The 18,016-nt window shown below is 42.8% G+C and overlaps 1 protein-coding gene across 5 annotated transcripts in view; it reads right to left on the bottom strand.

The window, feature by feature from the left end:
- Positions 1 to 325: 325 nt before the first annotated feature.
- Positions 326 to 18,016, bottom strand: part of sema6d (semaphorin 6D) — a 30,253-nt gene continuing 12,562 nt past the window's right edge. For 2 of the 5 annotated variants that reach the window (XM_084710850.1, XM_084710927.1), the window contains exons 4-20: positions 16,900 to 16,960; positions 16,632 to 16,694; positions 16,393 to 16,494; positions 15,586 to 15,676; positions 15,226 to 15,345; positions 14,099 to 14,187; positions 13,072 to 13,289; positions 11,606 to 11,737; positions 10,914 to 11,069; positions 8,939 to 9,112; positions 8,446 to 8,586; positions 8,173 to 8,250; positions 6,944 to 7,002; positions 6,315 to 6,371; positions 4,862 to 5,044; positions 2,817 to 3,058; positions 326 to 2,098 (exon numbers count right to left, since the gene is read on the bottom strand). In XM_084710850.1, the coding sequence (XP_084566976.1) occupies positions 971 to 2,098; positions 2,817 to 3,058; positions 4,862 to 5,044; positions 6,315 to 6,371; positions 6,944 to 7,002; positions 8,173 to 8,250; positions 8,446 to 8,586; positions 8,939 to 9,112; positions 10,914 to 11,069; positions 11,606 to 11,737; positions 13,072 to 13,289; positions 14,099 to 14,187; positions 15,226 to 15,345; positions 15,586 to 15,676; positions 16,393 to 16,494; positions 16,632 to 16,694; positions 16,900 to 16,960 (3,094 nt within the window). In that variant the 3' untranslated portion in view covers positions 326 to 970. The remainder of the gene's footprint in view (positions 2,099 to 2,816; positions 3,059 to 4,861; positions 5,045 to 6,314; positions 6,372 to 6,943; positions 7,003 to 8,172; positions 8,251 to 8,445; positions 8,587 to 8,938; positions 9,113 to 10,913; positions 11,070 to 11,605; positions 11,738 to 13,071; positions 13,290 to 14,098; positions 14,188 to 15,225; positions 15,346 to 15,585; positions 15,677 to 16,392; positions 16,495 to 16,631; positions 16,695 to 16,899; positions 16,961 to 18,016) is intronic. The other 3 variants (XM_084711006.1, XM_084711082.1, XM_084711159.1) reach the window with 3 other exon arrangements.

Raw genomic sequence — 18,016 nt, forward strand, 5'->3', positions numbered from 1 at the left:
TGCTGCAAGTACTCGACCAATCAAAAATGTTCAGTGCTGCAAAGTTCCTGCGCTTTTGGAAAGTTCTATCCTTTCCAAAAGTGCAGGGTACTTTTGGAGGGCTAAAATAAAGTCCCCAGAATTCAATTTAGACCCTGGTCCTTGTGGAAGATACGCACTGAATCCCTCCAAAGACTCCTAGTCCCTAGGGAAAGTTCCTGTGGTGGAAACTCAGCTTTAGGTCTTAGACAGGGCTTAAGGTGCTTCCTCTGGCATGTGGCACCACTTTTGATAACCAAATGTGTACTTCCTTTACACAAACCTGCTTTGCAATCATCCAACACACACACTCACACATTCATTTGCACTTGTTTTCTTTGTTCGCTTGTTGTTTGATTCAGCCATTTGCGGTCATATCTATCTTAACCAACACACATACTATGATTTTTGAGTTTCCTCTCCTCTGCCCCCGGCCATCTGGCTAACAAAGGCATGGCCTACCTCTCCTCTTTGTTCAGTTCACATTAGTGGGAAGACAGTGCTCAAGGGCAGTGACAAATGAGACCCATTCTTCAAGTATTCCACTGTTTTTAACCTGGTACCACACGCACAGGACGCCGTAGCGGCTCCAGCTAGTGTTCTAAACCTCGTACCCAGTATAGTAATGGGCGACACCTAAGCCCAGATACAATGGGGAGCAGCAGATTCGCCACTGTCCACTGTTCATATCCTACGGCTATCATGACAAGGGAGCGAGATGGAGACGTAGGGAGCAGAAAAGCCCCAAGGAGTATCTTTGGCCACATGTGTGATTCTTCCCTTTTTAGTCTGAGTGAATGTGCATATCATTTAAAGGGGGAACACACCTCAAGTCAATACACAAACACACAATAGGCCCTACCCCATCCATAGTCCCCCCACCCCTCAAGCCCTCAGGGCTCAAGGCTCTACAGTCAAGGCCAAGAGCTCACTCAAAAGTGTCCATACTCTTTTAATAACTGTACTTATTGACCACTCGCATCTGTGGAGTCTGTGGTTGAAACCCGTTGGGTTTAGGGGGCACATCTGGCTTAAGCGATGGGGTCCGTTTAACCCCTGTGCGAGGGAGAGAGCAATGCCCATTGTAGCTGCTCTGTCTGGATACAGAGGATGGGTGGGGTGAGTGCATTGCTGCCCCCATCCCTCCACCATGGGAGTCAAGTCTGGAGGGGGGTGTTGGAGGCATGTAACCCCCTCTGTTCATACTGTGTTGCCGAGACACAGACACCCCCATGGTTACCCCACTTGGCGAGGTGGATAAGGACTGCCTGTGAGAGGCACTCCGGTGGAGTTGATATCCCCCTCTTTGCCTCTCCAGGGTGCCCCCCATGCTCAGGCTGCCCGTTGGTGTGGTGGGAGTGGTGGGCATGGGCACATCAACCCTCTTGGTGGGGCTGTGCCTCGGCAGGGAGGAGGAGGGAGAGTACAGGGAAGCCTCACGGCTGGGCACCCTGGGGGGTAATTCAGTCAGTTCCTCCATGGGCTCCAGTGTGAGGTGTTGCCTCGGGCGGGGCCCTGATCCCTCTTGAAGAATGGCCTTGGGGTTGGCCACAGAGTCATTGAGGTGTTTTAAAAGGTCATTTAGGGTATTTCTGGCATCGACAGACCTCTTCTGGTCTTTCCTACTTCCCTTAGAATCTGGATTCTTCAGCTTCTTTTCAGATGAATGTGGCAGTGTATCATCTCCATTGTCAAGGTTAGGATGGTCATGTGTGGCGTTGGGAAGGACAACTGCACTCGGGATGTGGGAGTGTCCCAGGGCGAGGTGAGGTTGGTGGGAGTTTGAGTTCGGAGGAGCAGAAGAATGAAGGAACTGAGGACTCTTGGCTGATGAGTTGGACTCCTTCCGGGGTCCACTGGCCTTCCCTGGAGCCCTCTCCCACTGGTTTTTGATAGGCTGCAGGCCTTTCTGTTGAAGCACAGGGGTGGACTCAGGTGTAGGCAGGGCAGCCAGCTCTGGGGGCTGACAGCCGTCCCGCAGGATCATGGTCTTGGTATCACCGTTGGGTGTGTTCAGGTCTTTGCCGTTGCTCAGCAGATTGGTGTACAGCTTGGGAGAATCAATGTTGCTTTGGTACTCCTAAAAATGAGACAACAAATCAAAAGAGCAAATTACACACTGTCTCTGTAAAGATTCTGTCATCTAGGTCATGGTACTCTCTAGGAGCTGTACAAAGACAACTGGACTTGCTGGAGTTTCTTGATGACGTTTCTAATGGAAGAAGGTTCTTGAAGATATTTCGCCCCCAATCCTTAAATTCTGATGAAACCTTTCGGATGAGAGGTGAAACATTTTCAAGAATCTTCTTCAGTTCTTCTGAGGAAGACTCTTGAAGAGAAGGGAAGGGAGGGCACTGGAAAACATCTTCAAGAACCTCAAGCAAGTCCCGTTGCCTTCATACAATTCCTAGAGGAGATTAGACACGGTTTCACAGCTTCAATCTTCACACCATTCAAACACTCCTCTCCACAAAAGTAGGGATTCCCAGATTGATTGCCCATCGATTATCAGCCAATATTCAGTAATAATATGCAATCAGAGGATTGGAATGAATGTTTTCCAGTTGATGATCCCATGTATCTAATTGTAAACAATATTTTCCAACAAGCTTGCTAAAAACTTGCTGGTTAAACACTCCCTCAATACAAAGCAGTCAAAATAAGATCTGTATCTGTTGTGTACTGGCCGATATGGCTCATAGACAATCTGCAGTCGGGATCAGTAGCTTCCCCAGGGTGATGGGTGATCGGAGCATCCATGTACACAAAAGACTTTGATGTAGCATTGGAGCTGTTACCTTTACAGGGCTGTCAAAGAGGCCGTTGAGCTTGACAAAGCTCCCAGTGGAGTCGGAGCAGGACGGTGCAGACTCTGCATCCTTGTGGACATGTCTTGGCTTCCGGAGGAATGAGTCTCGGTAGCAGAAAACGATCAGACCAGCCAGGAGGGCACCCATAAGAAAAGCGGCAAACACGCAGGTGATGAGGATGTTCATGTGGACCATCTGGTTGGTCTCACCTGCTTGTATATCCCACACACCTATAAAAACATTAAGGCATTGGTTAACCCCCTGGTGAAAACAGTCAAAGCGCTCAGTGAAGCATCCCTCCCCATTCAATAGCAAAATTGTGCATGTTTGTGTGTGAACACAATCATGCATGAGTTACTGCTTCTACGCCTCCCCCCATACAAGGTAGACAGTCAACCACAACTAAATTCCATAAATACTGACACATTGCTATTCATCTACACCCAGATGAAGAAGAAATATGGTGAAGCGGAAGCTGTTAGGTACCCACATCCATTTCACCATCTATAAGTAGCAGTGCTATGTTAGTTCAGAAGGGAAGACTTGAAGTGTTGCCTTGATCCACGTTCCACTGGAGGCTTTTTGTCATGCATTTAACCGATACCAAAGGGTTAGGAGTGCACTCTGATCTGAGATAGAGAGCCAAATCAATCTTTTCGCACAGGAGATCAACCAGCAGGAAGTTGTTCAAAGGAAAGAGAAGCAGCGCTCGCCTTCAAGGTGTTGAGACGGTTGCTGCTCTACTGGAAGTTTGTTAGTAACCACAGACATTAAAAGAGTTAGTCATCCACCGTGCGGCCACAATAGTGATGTGGAAGAGCAGGCCCAGTCAATGATCTACCAGCCAGGGAAAACTGTTACCAGAGCTAGAGTTAAAAAAAAATCTATACTGGCAGTGAGAGAAGCTAAATCCAAACAAAAGATTTGAAAGAAACAATGTGAGAACAGTGAGTGTAAGGTTTAATGATTAGAAAAGAAAAGAAAGAACAGAACATAAGGAAATTACAGTTTAAAGAAAAGTCAAAACAATGGTAACATGAAATATAATATGTATTAGGGATGTCACGAGAACTGATACTTCAGTACCAAGCTGATGCCAATATTGTCAAAACGTCATGTATTCGGTTCTGGTAATACATTTCTTCTGGATGGGGACAGTATATGCCTGCAAGTGTTGTAGTCTGCTGTTAAATGCCAAAGGAAGATGTAGAACGGCTAAGGAACTACTTTGTGTTCGAGACAGGTCATCAGGGATAACAGTAAAAATGAATTTAAAAAATCCTGTATGTAAGCAGCGCCATTGAAGTTTTCAGACGAAAGGAGGAAATGGTTCCTACTTAGTGTGTAAAGTGAGTTTTAATTCATGTTAACCTTATGTTAACAACATAGCCAATTGTTATCCAGTGGCTAAACACAAAAAGCTACTGTGTTAGGCTAACATAATAGGCCATAGTTGCAGGCTAACTTTGTGACTCGTTACCATTCACTCTGTGCCATCTCATCAATATTTATTTCCAGACGAATGGTCTGTCCCCATGACAGTAAATTTAAACTTGCTTTCACTCTTAAGTTCAACTTATATTCAAAGTTCAGCAGCAGAATTCACTTCATTACTTGATCGAAATTTATGTCAGAAAATACCCCCCTTAGTCTTTTGTCCAAGAAGCTCAGAGGATTATTTTATTTCAGGTGGCAAAGAAAAATAACATTGACTGAATCTTATGATTGTTTTTGTTTTTTACCGTAGTATTGAATTGGGTATCGCGAATTGTGGCACTGCACTAGTATTAGTGTCAACTACTAAACTACGCCGGTATCGTGACATCCCTAATATGAAGACTAACATAAGTATGAAAAAGTCTAAATTAAAATCTGCCATGTTCTCTAATTAAAAAAACCCTAACTAGCTGCCATTGTGTGCACGTGTGTGTTTGCTATGTGTGGCTTCACATTAGTGTGGCTTAGTGAGAGTTGTTGGCAGCTATCAGATCGGGCTCAATGCAGCATGCTGGCTGCCTCCCCGCGGGCCTTACCCTCTTGGCCCCCTGGGATAGAGTCTAAAGAATGGGAGGTGGCTGGGTCATCCTGCAGCACAAAGCCTGAGCCGTAGAGCTCTGGACCAGGTCCAGAGCTGGGGCTCTGAGTGGGTATGAGTACTGGGGGGTGTATGGGCCCACTGGGGTGGACAGTGACTGGCGCTGATGACAACTCCATGTCTGTGGTGACAAACAAATTGTTAACAAACTGTGCAGACGTGGGCAAAGCATACTGTTATCATCCCAGTTAGTAGGCATGAGCAATGGGTAGTTTTTAAAGTTAGTGTCTGAAAAAATACTGAATAAACCACAGTTAAAGGGGCAGTTCACACCAAAATCAAAAATACATATTTTTCTCCTGGGCTGTAGTGTTATTTATCCATCCAGATAGTTCTGGTATGAGTTGCTGAGTTTTGGAGACATCTGCAGCAGAGACGTCTGCCTTCTCTTCAATATAATGGAACTAAATGGCACTTGGTTTGTGGTGCTCAAAGAGCATGAAAGCTGCTCACAACAAGTTCTGTGGATCATTTTGAGCAACCTGGTCATGATTTCTGGAAAGAGACACTGCTGTTGAATTTCTCAAATGTATTTTTTTGATCATCACAGGACTAGTGCAATCTTTTTCCATTTTACTGGAGAGAAGGCAAACATCTCTACAGCCGATACAGAGCACAACAATAACACTTGCCTACTTGTCCAGGGCACACAAAATGCCAAATAAATCTACCAATCCAGTTACTCAACAAGGTAAGTGATAAAAGGTCCCCATTTATTATCAGATTAAACTGAGTATCTGTTGATTTTTGACAAACAAAACAAGACACCTGACTTTGGACTGACATTTTTCCCTATTTTCTGAAATTTTATAGACAATGGCAATTAACTTTGTTATTTGGTAACCACTAAAAAATAAAACAGTTTGTACAGATGCAAGTAAAAGACATTAGTGTTGAATCCCTACAGTAGCTCCAAAACTCAGCAACTCACATCAGAACAGTACAGATGGATAAACAGCATGACGGGCCAGAGGAAAAACAGGCATTTTTGATTTTGCGGTGAACTGTCCCTTTAACATGCACAGACCAATAAAAAGTACATTTTTCTTTTTTTTCTGTTTAGACAATTTGGAACGGGAAAAAGAGGATACTGAGGTTCAAAGAGGAGTCGGTACACAACAGTAAGGATGCCAAAGGATGGTGGGTGGGCATGCAAGAGGGGAGGTGGGGGGGGTCTGAACAGGAAGTGATGAGTGAAAAGGAGGAAGTGAATCTGTGCTGAGAGAGAGCACCGATGTCGCCTGGTGAATCTGTAGATTGTGACGATGAAAATGAGGCATTCAGGAGGTGCTCAGTAAGAAAGGATGAATGGTGGCAGTGGTGGAGAAGACAGGGGTTGGAGATGCTGAACTCAAGGAAAAGAAACCATTTGAGTAAAAGATCAAACTAACCAGAGGTAGGGTCGCCAAATGATTTGTAATCTGGCGCTGATGTAGTGCCCAAAAACGCTAAAAGAATTAAAAGAACAAGAAATCAGCATAAAGGAATTCAGGAGTGAAAACTAAAATCCCTAAGAGACACTAAGAGTGCAGTTTAGTTGGTTTGATAATAAAGAAATAAAGCACTCGCTAGCAGTGTCCCTGTCTCTAGAAGCCCTCTGGTTCTGATCAATACTGAGGTTCAGCCTGGGTCATGTTTAGTTGGTACAAACGAAGGGACACAAGTGTTTAAAGTAAAATCAGCAAAGGCACATTTTTCTGCCGTCAGATATGTTTTAAGACCTCTACCATTTGCACCAGCTGAGCATGACCCTCATAATTGTACATGTCCATATTTGTGCCTCACAGGTGGCGTAAGTTACAGGTGGCCATGTACTGTATGCAGATGTGTGTGTTAATACTGCACATAGACTTATGTAGGGGCAAGTTACTGGAGTGGTTACTGGTGTGAGTGTGCAGGCTCATGGTGTGTGTGGAGATGAGTTTCATGTGTGTGTGTGTCAGTGTGTGTATCTGTCTGTGTCTGTGTGTGTAAATGTCTCAGGATAGATGATGGCATGGCATGGAGATGAGGTTCGTACCGTGACAGTCTCCCAGGTGGGCAGTGTTCCCCGATTCAACGTCCTGCTCATATTCACTCCTGAAAACAACACAAAGAAGAAAAAGATTAATCAAAGAGTTGCAAGAGTTCTTGTTATCTCCTTTCTCATCTATAGTATACACAAACAAAATAATAAGCGCTTTTGTTTTTGCTCCAGTTTTTCATGAGTTAAAAGATCTCAGACTTCTTCTCTGCACACAACAGTTTATTTCTCTCAAATTCTGTTCACAAATTTGTTGAATGTTTACCTTGTTTACCTGTTAATTTGATTGAGTTGCACCTGCCCCCCCAGTTTAGATATACATGAATGGATTAAACACAGCCCCTGCCATGAGGGATTAGATTTAAGGAACAAAACTACAATCATGGTTTGTCTTTGCCAAGCGGGTGTAAATAGCCAGTATAGCAAGTGCATTGTTGGCTAACAAACACCTGGAGGCTTGTCTGTAGGCTATATGCACCCCAGTGTAAACAGTCACATTAGCTACATTGACTATTTACACAATGGGTGCAAATAGCAATATTGGCTATAGACACCTGGGTGCTTCCCTGCCATGCAAGGCTAAATACATCCAGGTGTAAATAAACATATTGGCTATTCCACCCAGGATACAAATAACATTGTTAGTTACTAACACATGGGCGCAAATAACATCTGCCAATATAAATAAAGTGAGTAGGACTTTGTAAGCATTCACCTCTTCCTGCTCCTTTCAGTTTCAGCAGGGTGTTTGCTTTTAATTTGTTTCTTTAATTTGTTTTTTTTTTTGTAGTTAGTTGTACATCCCATTTTCTTCTCTTAACATTTTCTAAATAAACTCTAATCTTATCCCATGGGTAAGCCGATCTGAGGCAGAGTTGTACAAGCTGGGACTTTGCCTTCCTGGGAAAAAAATGGGCATCTGTCGCCCTAAGTGAAATAGACATAGTTCAGTGCCTTATAAATGTCTTTTCTCAAGATAAAACTGCACATTTTGGAGTTTAGGCCTTTTATTGTGCCACCTGTCATGTGGATGGATTATTCTGGCAAAGGAGAAATGCTCACTAACACAGATTTTAACACATTTGTGAACAAAACTTGAGAGAAATAAACCTTTTGTGTGCACAGAAGACGATTTTTCTCATGAGAAATGGGAGGGAAAACAGAAGTGTTTTATATTTTTGTTGCGTGTATTTGCACTTTATATTGCAGTTGAGGCTTGAACTCACATAACACCGGGCTGTATCCTCTCACAGGCTCCATGAGGCTTCCAGCCACAATAAGGATCCCTTGATGCAATGCAGGACCTGGTTTCCACACAAACACACACCACCGGTTAAATCATTCTGGGAAGTGCAGTTTAATCATTTGTGACTGAGTGAACATTAACCACGAGGCATAAAGCGAAGTTGTTATCATTCCCTTTATGACATTTATTGAAAAACAAAACAATAAAGTCACAAACCTATGACCGGCAGTACGCAGCACATTTTAACACTTACTTGTGGCAGGAAGAGTGCCTTTCACAGCGACTCAGGGGAATACGGATGACACAGCTTGAAAAGGCGACATACAGGCTGTGTGCGTCTTTGTCCACGTGCAGCGAGAGGACACGCTTGTCATCCTCGCGGTTAGACAGGCACCTGGGAGGGGAAGCGAGAAACCTGATCAGAGGTTTATCAGACAAGTCTGTCTACGGTTTCAGTCTCGGTAGATTTAATCACTTGTTAGGTGGAAAAGTCACATAAAAGCTTTTTCTCACAATTTAACAGGATTTTAACCTCTGACACACAGCAGCGCGCGTGTTCGCATCCATAACTAAGCACACAAATAAATTAAAAATCCACATACTGTCTATGCATAGAAATCAGACAGACACTTCCATCTGTGCTAGGAAGCTTTGCTTTAAAAGTTGCTGACTCGTCAGCCAGAGGGGGAAGAGAAACAGATAACAGAAGCAGACAGAGACAGGGTGAAAAGTGCATGTATCCCTACTTTGCCTTGTTGAAGACGTCTATCTCCTCCAGGAGCAGGCTGTCATTCAGAGACACGGACGAGGTCTTTGCCAAAACCTTGAGGACGACCCCTGACTCAGCCCCGATGAACACCACTGTGTAGTTCTTGTGAGGTCCTGCTTCATTGTCCACAGCCAGCGCTGTCAGTCGGTACCTTCACACACACACAGCAGAGGAGCATGTGTTACTCACAGCGGGGGGTGTTCCATTCAAAACAGGAGAGGCCATTTTGAACACATAAATCACTTCAGCTCCCGAGTTACTAAAGGTCAACTGTTTTTTCTTTTTTTCCTTCATTGCATATTATATTAAGAGACATGTCAACATTGATCTCTCCATGTGTAACACACTGTTAACTGGGTATTGATCCTCAATATTTTTTCAGTACTGATTTGAAGGTATCATGGCTAACTAACGATTATTTTCATTTGTGATTAATCTTCCAATTACTTTCATGATTAATCAATTGACTGTTTAATCCATGGGTCTTCAACAGGAGGTCCACGTGAGCTAGCGACTAAATCTGTGTTCCACCCATCCATAATGATGAAATAGTTAGCTACATATTATTAAAACATATTTCCCAAGTGTACAGACACAATGAGCCACAATAGATCGTTTTGTAACTTTTATGACTTCACGAGCGAGAGACTCTGACATACCCTCTCCCTCAGAAACCACCAGCGAAAGTCCAGAAGGTGAGGCCAACGCAGCTAACATTAGATATGCTACACCTTCTGCTGACTCAGCAGCCAGCAAAGTCAGAAAACGAGAGAAGACCCAAAAATATTCAATGCAATATATGTAGTAGAAGGTCCCTCCTCCGTCTCTTTGCCAACTAAGGGGCCCGAAAGCATTTAAGTCCAAAACCTAAAGACTCTTCATTTTACCATCATAACTGACATAGAAAAGCAGCAAATACCATCATTTAAGAATCTGGAACCAGCAAATGTTTAACATTTTTGCTTGAAAAATGACTGAAACAATTCAATGATTATCAAAATACCTGGCAACTAATTTTCTTTCAGTCAACTAATTGTTCAGTCGAGTTTTGAAGGTTTGTATTAAGTGAAACAGTGGACTTGCCATTAGGCAAAGGTCAGCAATCGCCTTAGGCCCTAAGCTACCAGGGGCCCCATAAAATGCCTCTTAATTCATTAGTGAAAAGTGAAATGGTCAAGAAAATTTATGTTTCTAAAAATCCAAAGACAACAGTAACCAATTTGTGGAAACAACTGGAAACAAATGGCTCTGTGTGGGATACAGACTGTTGAAAAATCGAACTGAAGCTACGCCAACTGTGCTAAAAAAAAACAAAAGGAAGACATGGGAGGATACTAAAAGATAGTATCCACCCCAGCCACAGCCTGTTCATCCCTGCTGCCGTCTGGCAAGAGATACAGAAGTATTCTCCACTGTGCCACTAGACAAAAGAACAGCTTCTTTTCTGATGCTCTGACACTCATTAGTTCATCTATGCACTCCAAAGTTTATTTTTATGACTTATTTATTACTATATCTGCTCCTTTTTAGGCTGTGTTCTTGGAAAGCTTCATGTGATGAGGCTGCATTAAACGCTGATGCAACAAGAGACGTTCAGCATATTTTATTAGACACTATAATGAGTTTTCTTTAAGAATTGAGGTATTTAAAACCAAAACTGATGTATAACATTGGCCCACTTCCATCCCTAATGTTAAAATTATGTTTATTTTCTTTTACCTCGATTAAACCAGGACATCTCGCTGAGATTAAAAATTTCTTTTACAAGAGAGATCTGGCCAAGAAGCCAATCACAACAAATTAAAATGCAACAAAAACAACATGTTTTACAAAAATCCACGATAAAACAACAACAGCTATTCAAACATAGCGGCCTCTCAAGAAAAATAAGCACGTCTCATTCACATTCTTTATGATGTCCTTAAAATCATCTGTGGATACAAGTGTTTTACCTGACGCGAGTCTTGGTGAACCACGGCTCGTCCCCGATAGAAGGCACAGCTGTGTCCATGAGGGGGTGGGACTTGATGAACTGCAGGGTATCGTCCGGGAACTCGATGGAGCTCTTTAAGGACGCAGCTGGGCCATGACCCGCACAGCACCCGGGTCTGGAATGGAGACACGCACAGAGGGCAAAAGGTCAAAGATCAGCCCATATGATCACACACCAGGGAGTCATAATAATGTGTATTGAAATGGATGAAAAGTGCAACGAGGGGGTGGGGTGGGGGGGATGAGGAGGAGCAGGTGCTTATTAGGATCACAAAAAGGCCTCAGCTGGAAACATAAAATATACATATGCATGGTTATCCTCCATTAATGATTTACTGGGGCAATGAGGTGCTTTGTGGAGTTTTTGTTTTGGACGCAGGGCTGGGCTACAAATATACGTGCTGACTGTAAACAGGTTAAATATGCAACACATCTAATTAAGCCAAATTAATTATTTAATCATCAGCAGATGGTGAATGTGTGTGCTGGGTCAAAGCTAATAACTTCATCCCTGACTAGTGAAAAAGATTTGATTGCATTAGGTTTAACCTGGACAAAGAAGGGTTAAGAAAAGGGGAAAAATGACAGGTGGTAAACGGCTGCTGAGTCAAGCGCCACCTGCTCAAAGAAAAGCCGTGTTTAAAGTCCTCACCGAGGTTTGGGCAGCTTCTCCTCTGGAAACGGAGTCCACACCGAGTCAGGAGTCTTCTGCTCTTTGAACCGACCCCAGAACACTTTCTCGATGTCGGCCATGGAGAAGGCACACACTGCTGACCCTGGGATACTGTGGAGAAAGACATACATCAATGAAACGTCCACGTCTGACTTCTAAATGTCTTATTTCTGTCCTCGGCTTTGGTTAAATTAAGTAATAATACATCACACGTAAAACAACATCATACATAATATACTGCACATTAAATGGTCTCTATGTTGGAAAACAGCAGGGTTCATATAGAGCCCAACTGATATGGGATTATTGAGACTGATACTGATTTTAGAGGGAAAAACTTGACTGATTATCAATATAGTGACTGTTGAAGTGATAGGGTTCTCTCACATTGAAACAATAACAAAAGATGCAGTTTGATGATGTCATGAAGCTGTGTGGGATTATGGGGGTTGCTATCGTCACTGTTAAACAACCACCATAACTGATGAAAATGACTCAGGCAGAGAAAGTTTTACTCATGTTTGCCAAGTTCCTTCCTCACTCTGATGCATCAAGACGTTTCCTGAGTTTTCCTGGAAGTTACTGAAACTAGCAACCAGCCAGCGAAAGCTAGCAGGACATCGTTGCCTTGAATAAATTATGGATTTCTCTGCATTTCAACATTGTGGGAAACATCTGGAATAAAGTAACATATGCTGTGTGTGTAGGGGTTGTAAAACAGTTGTAAAACAAGAAGCTTAGCTTACAACTGCCAGTGAGCACTTCTTGTCTTCTTATAAATGTTCAACGTTGTGCTAAATGTACATCACCCAATTTTAAGTTTTTTGCATTACATGTTGTGTTAAAAGTTTACATATTGGTACCTATTGTGAAACATATATGGCGATCTAGTTCCATACAAAGGTTTAAATCAATGATGACATGATTGCTTCATCTTCAGCCATGCTGTAAAGGAAAAATTCTGCATTTTTCATGTGGTTCTCCCATCAGCGTTGATGGTGAATTTAGTCAATTGAAGCAATAAATTCCTCAGTGCTGCTATATTGACCAAGAAAATGAGTTTTTGTGCTCATGGGAGCCAAGAAGCAGTGCCTACATGCCCACATGGCTGTGTATCACCACCATAGCCTTTAGCTATTACATTGTGGGCCAAAACATAGCATTAGATGACAAAAATACCCATGTAGCATGTCCCCTTGCTACCCAGAGACAGAGACTATAAATCCAAGCTGAAATAGCCTGTAGTTCTTCCCTACATTACTGTGACATCACTGGATTTAAAGAAGAAAAACAGATTTTGCAGAAGTAAAGCTTTCAGTTTAATTTCAAAGATTTCACTGCTTTGATTGAGTATATTTACAACCAACACTGACTGGACAGCCACGTGAAAAGTGGTGAATTACCCCTTTAAGTGTTGTTTTAAAAATTCTGCAGGCACAGCTCACCTGTTCATCTGCGTGGTGAACACACCCACCACTGAGGGAACCCCGTTGATGTTGATGATGTCGGTGATGGACTGAAGCACGTCGAAGTAGAAGAACGACTCGCCGGGCACGGAGCAGTTCAGCCTCGCCTTCACAAAAGACGTCCAGTGCTTCTCCAGCACCCGCTGCGACCCGCCGACGTCATTCTTGCAGATCCGCGCCACGCGGGAATACACGACCTGTGGGGTTTAGCGGGGGGTTTAACAGAGGACAGAGGCGGAGTGGAAGAGGAAGAAGGCAGCTGAGCGAACGTCACTAAAAACACTTCAACATGCTGAATAATGCATCTCCATCCTGTAGCAACTCGCCACAGACGACTTAACAAACACACTCCCGTCTTTAAAGCTGTGCGTGGAGATTGTTCACCCTGACTGGAGCAAATATTAAAAAAAAAAGAATACACGCAATGACTTAATGCATGTGTGCTGGATTGCATATATTACAAAGGCTCAGAGTATAAATGAAGTGTGTGAAGCAGTTGGCTTTGACGGTTTTAATAATTTAACAGTGCAAACCTCCATCAGAGGCCAGGTGTCACCCAAGCATTAGTAGGGTTGAAATATTTATTGGCTGGTGGCTGATGGAGGATGCCGGCTTCCTGCGGCTCGGCCAGACCAGCTCAGGGAGAGATGAGGCATGGTCAAAGCTGGAGTTGGCCTCGAACATCGAACATCCTAATGCCCTCTGCATGTGTCGTGGGGAGAAGCAGACACGGAGTGCACAATCTCCGGAAGAGACAAATCCTCTCACTGTGTAATGGTTTTACATTAGTAGAACATTCCCAGCGAAACACTGGCTGGTTGAAATTTCTAGTGTATTCTAATGCGATGTTCTGTCACCGCCTGAATGGGCCCCATTACCACTGGGGGCCGTTTGTGGCAGAAACACATGCACTGAGGGAGGTGCAAGCCATTTTTGGATAAAGGCCTACATGCTGTAGCCGTGTGGAATATGTAATGCGTTATAAACGGCAGGTGCGCTGTCTTACCTTGCCCAGATTGCTGTGCTCCACTGCAATCTCCCGGTAGAAAAAGTACACATAATTCCCGTACTCTGCTGCATGCAGGAAATGAGGTTCTGAGGGAGAGACAGAGGCAGAGAGTTGAAGTGTATTTCTGCACCGTCACCACCACTGTGCATGTTGAATATTTCAGGGATTTGTACAAGGCTGTATATGACTGGGGGTGACCTAGATTGCCTGGGAGAGAACAGGCCATATCCCCACGGAGCTTGGCAAGGCAGGAGAGCTCTCTATCACTCCAAAAACAGCCCTGACAGCCACGTACATACGTACGCCATGCAAAGGCACCATGGGTATTTAGCTAGTTGGCAGGTAGACACATGTCTCCGGGAAGGCGGGGGGAGAGAGGAATAAAGATTAGCCCTGTTTCCATCAATGTGTTTTTTCAACTCAAAAAAATGTCCTCAATTTCACAAAAGAAGTTTTTAAACTCACTAGAGGTGGCTTTTTTCTTTTTCAAAAACAAGTTAATGCAAAAGAGAACATTGCTCTCAGTGACCTCTTCTTGAATAAATAAGGGTTTTAAGAAAGTACTTTTTCCAAATAAGTACTGAAGTAGCAATCAACTGTTTACGCTCCAACAGTTTCCTCATCGCTGCCATAGCTCTGTAATACACTGATGAAATGAAATGTCATATTTCCATTGTGTTTTCTACATTGTTTTTCAGCATTTGAGGTTCGACTGGCACTCTTTTAAAAACACCATCTTGTTGCGCCCTCTTCTTCCACAATGGTATCATGGTTTTCTGACTAGAGAACTGGCGCCACTTGCTGTTTATCTCAACAAACCAGCTCCTAATAATCGCATAATGGTAGTGGTTGGAAACAAGCATTCACTCGCATCTTCTTTCGCAAATTTACTTGAAATTCGATCAAGATTACAGCAAACATTCTGTAATGGCATGATGGTTTTCTGATTGGAAAACTGGTGCAACCAACTCCCAATAGTTGCATAACAGTAGTGGTTGGAAATAATCAAATTTTGAGTGAATCTGCAAAAGAAAATGCAAGTGAATGCTTAAGATTTGCAACACAATTTGATGGAAACACGGCTATTATGTGTAAGACAGAGTGATGAAGAAGCATTTGTGTACCTTTCAGCCATTTGGAGTCATATTTGATGGTCCTCAGTGCTGATCCATCACCCATACTGCGATAGATGACAGAATCACTGGCCTGGAAGTCAGCTACAGTTGCAGAATACAGCTTCCCCTCTGAAAAACACAAAAAAAACCAAGAGTACAGTCACCAGAAACTAGGATACACTCTGCTCATCAATGCTTTGTTGTTTCTCTTCGTTTAAAAGGCTTAATTGGCTGACTTGTTATCGCTGCAGGCACAGTTTTACTGTGGCAAAGACACAGAGGTGATAATGAGAGCGTAAGTAGGAACACATTACTTCTTCTTCAGCAAGACTAACTATGCGTGTGGGCGGATGTGTGTTTGACCCTTACCAGCAAAGAGGGCAACGTTGGTTTGCTTGGAGTCAAACGGGCATCTTGCCAGCCCATTGATCTCCTCGCCATCAAATTCTAGGTTATCCAGCTGCAGGGAACAATCACCCACACATTAAAAGAGTTTTGTCAAGGGACACCGTGAAAACGAACACACACAGAAACACTTGCACACACATGAATCATTCAAATCTGTCCAGTCAAATTTATTTAAAAAGACATTAAAATAAAGGGTGTGTTATTCAAATTAGTTTCAAGTGTGGTTGTATGAAGTACTTATTGATAGTCAGTGTATTACCTACAGTAGATTACGGTCAGTACACCTCCACTGTAGAGAAGCAGAGAGGAGTACCAGCATGGAAGCTAAGCAATCAATTTAAGTGTATGCATTATTTAGAATATTTTCATGGCTTTACTTTGTCATTAGACAGCCTTTTTTGACAGGAAATCGCCGTTATATAAGCCAAATATTGCTCTCTCCAGTATTTTAAATAACGCATACACTTAAACTGATACTGATTTTCCAGGTGGACCTTTTTTTAAGTGGCTAAAATATCTTTTTTTGCTGACCCTGTCCACAGCAGTATATTGCTTAGCCTCGACACTCTCTGCTTCTCCTACCTGGGGACGCGTCTACCGGCAAGTACCTCATACAACTGCACTTCAAATAATCCGAACTATCCCTTTAAGGACATTTACATGATACTAGTCCTGAATTTGTGTATGTGTGTGACTGAGCGCACTGCACACAATGACTTTGGGCATGCAAACTTTGACTTATGACAGGTCGTGGCTCTGGATGCTCACCCTGTAGTATCTGCACATGGGGTTGAAGCCGTTGGTGCCGCAGATGAACACCAGGTCATCGTTTCTGGGAACCAACACTTTGATGAAGTTGTGGCACTCGTCCTGGAAGCAGACACACAACATGTAAGAGGGTTTTGAGAGGCAGCCAGCTCATCTGCTCACAGTTAAAGCCTCTGTCTGACTGTGTGGTGGAATATAATAGAACAAAAGGTACTAGGTGAATGATTTTTAATACGTACTCTGTGTTTTCCCTTGACGGCACACATCTCTCTGTCAGCTTGGCCTGATCGCCATGTAAGCTTCTGTAAAATCCAACATGGAGCATTAGACACATGCACGGCACACTGAATACACACGTACACTCATGCACACGCGCACACACAGTCCCCCCTTTTCCACTCTCTCATTTTACAACCTGTCCAGTTTGTGATGAATGGCTCTGTATTTTCTATGGAGCCCTTTTAGTGTTTTGTGGATTGAGAGAGCAGCTTGTGGCGAGAATCTTACCCGGTAAGGAATGATCTCATTCCTGTAGGATTCTCTCAGACTGACGAGGTACACCTGATCTCTGCGGACAGACAACGACAACACACACAGCTTAGTGACGCAGCACAACCAGGAACACTCTTATATGAAATACAGGGATCATCATTTTCAATGTTTGTGTATAAACAATAAAAAATACTAATAATAATAAAAATACAGTTTTCAGCATGTCCACTGTGTGGTTCAGCCAGTTGTTCTTTTTTTTTTCATTCTTTGAGGGATGGTTCAATTACTGTGAAATTTGAATTCAGCCTATTTTTGCAGGAGGAAACAACTTTTTGGTTCATCATAAAATAAAATCTGAGGAAAATGGGTTCAAACCAATCTTCTCCTTTTCAAAACCTTTGTAATTTTCTGTCAAAACCCTGTGAAAACTGAAATGATGAGACTGAAATCTAGTTCATTCAAATCTTTTTGTGTTTAAGTGATAGTTTCATATTTGTAGCAGTCAAACACCCTTTTTCAGCAGCAAACTGACTTCATATAAGCCAAATATCGATCTTCATTGAATCTGAACTAATTATTATGCTATATTTTGAATATTTTTACTGCTTTACTTGCCATCAGACACTCTTTTCTGACAGGAAACCACTGTTATATAAGCCAACCAAACTCCATAGGCAAAATCAATAATTTTACCTCACAGAACACCATAGATGCTAGTCTACCACTGCCTCGACCTGTTAGTTGGTTTGTGTTTTTGTGTGACTTTGGTGAATTCAAACCAACCTTTTAAGACGCCAAAGTCACATAATGACACAAACAAACAAACCACATGAGGCAGCAGTAGACCAGCAATACCAGTGTTTTGTGAGGTAAAATTACTGCTTTTCTCAATGGAGTTTGGTTGGTTTGGAGAGAATGATATTTGGCTTACATAACAGCAGCTTCCTCTCAGAAAAGGCTGTCTGATGGCAAGATAAAGCAGTGAAAATATTCTAAATATTGTGTACACTTAAGATGATACTGATTTTTTGAATTTATTTATTGTTTAGGTGGCTGCTGACCATAATGATACTGGTACTCATCTCTGCTTCTCCTAACTGGGGCATGTTGATCATCTATTGTAAATAATACT

This window comes from Lutjanus erythropterus, chromosome 1, assembly GCF_056507025.1.
Source record: "Lutjanus erythropterus isolate fLutEry1 chromosome 1, fLutEry1.hap2, whole genome shotgun sequence".
NCBI classification, from domain to species: Eukaryota; Metazoa; Chordata; class Actinopteri; order Lutjaniformes; family Lutjanidae; genus Lutjanus; species Lutjanus erythropterus.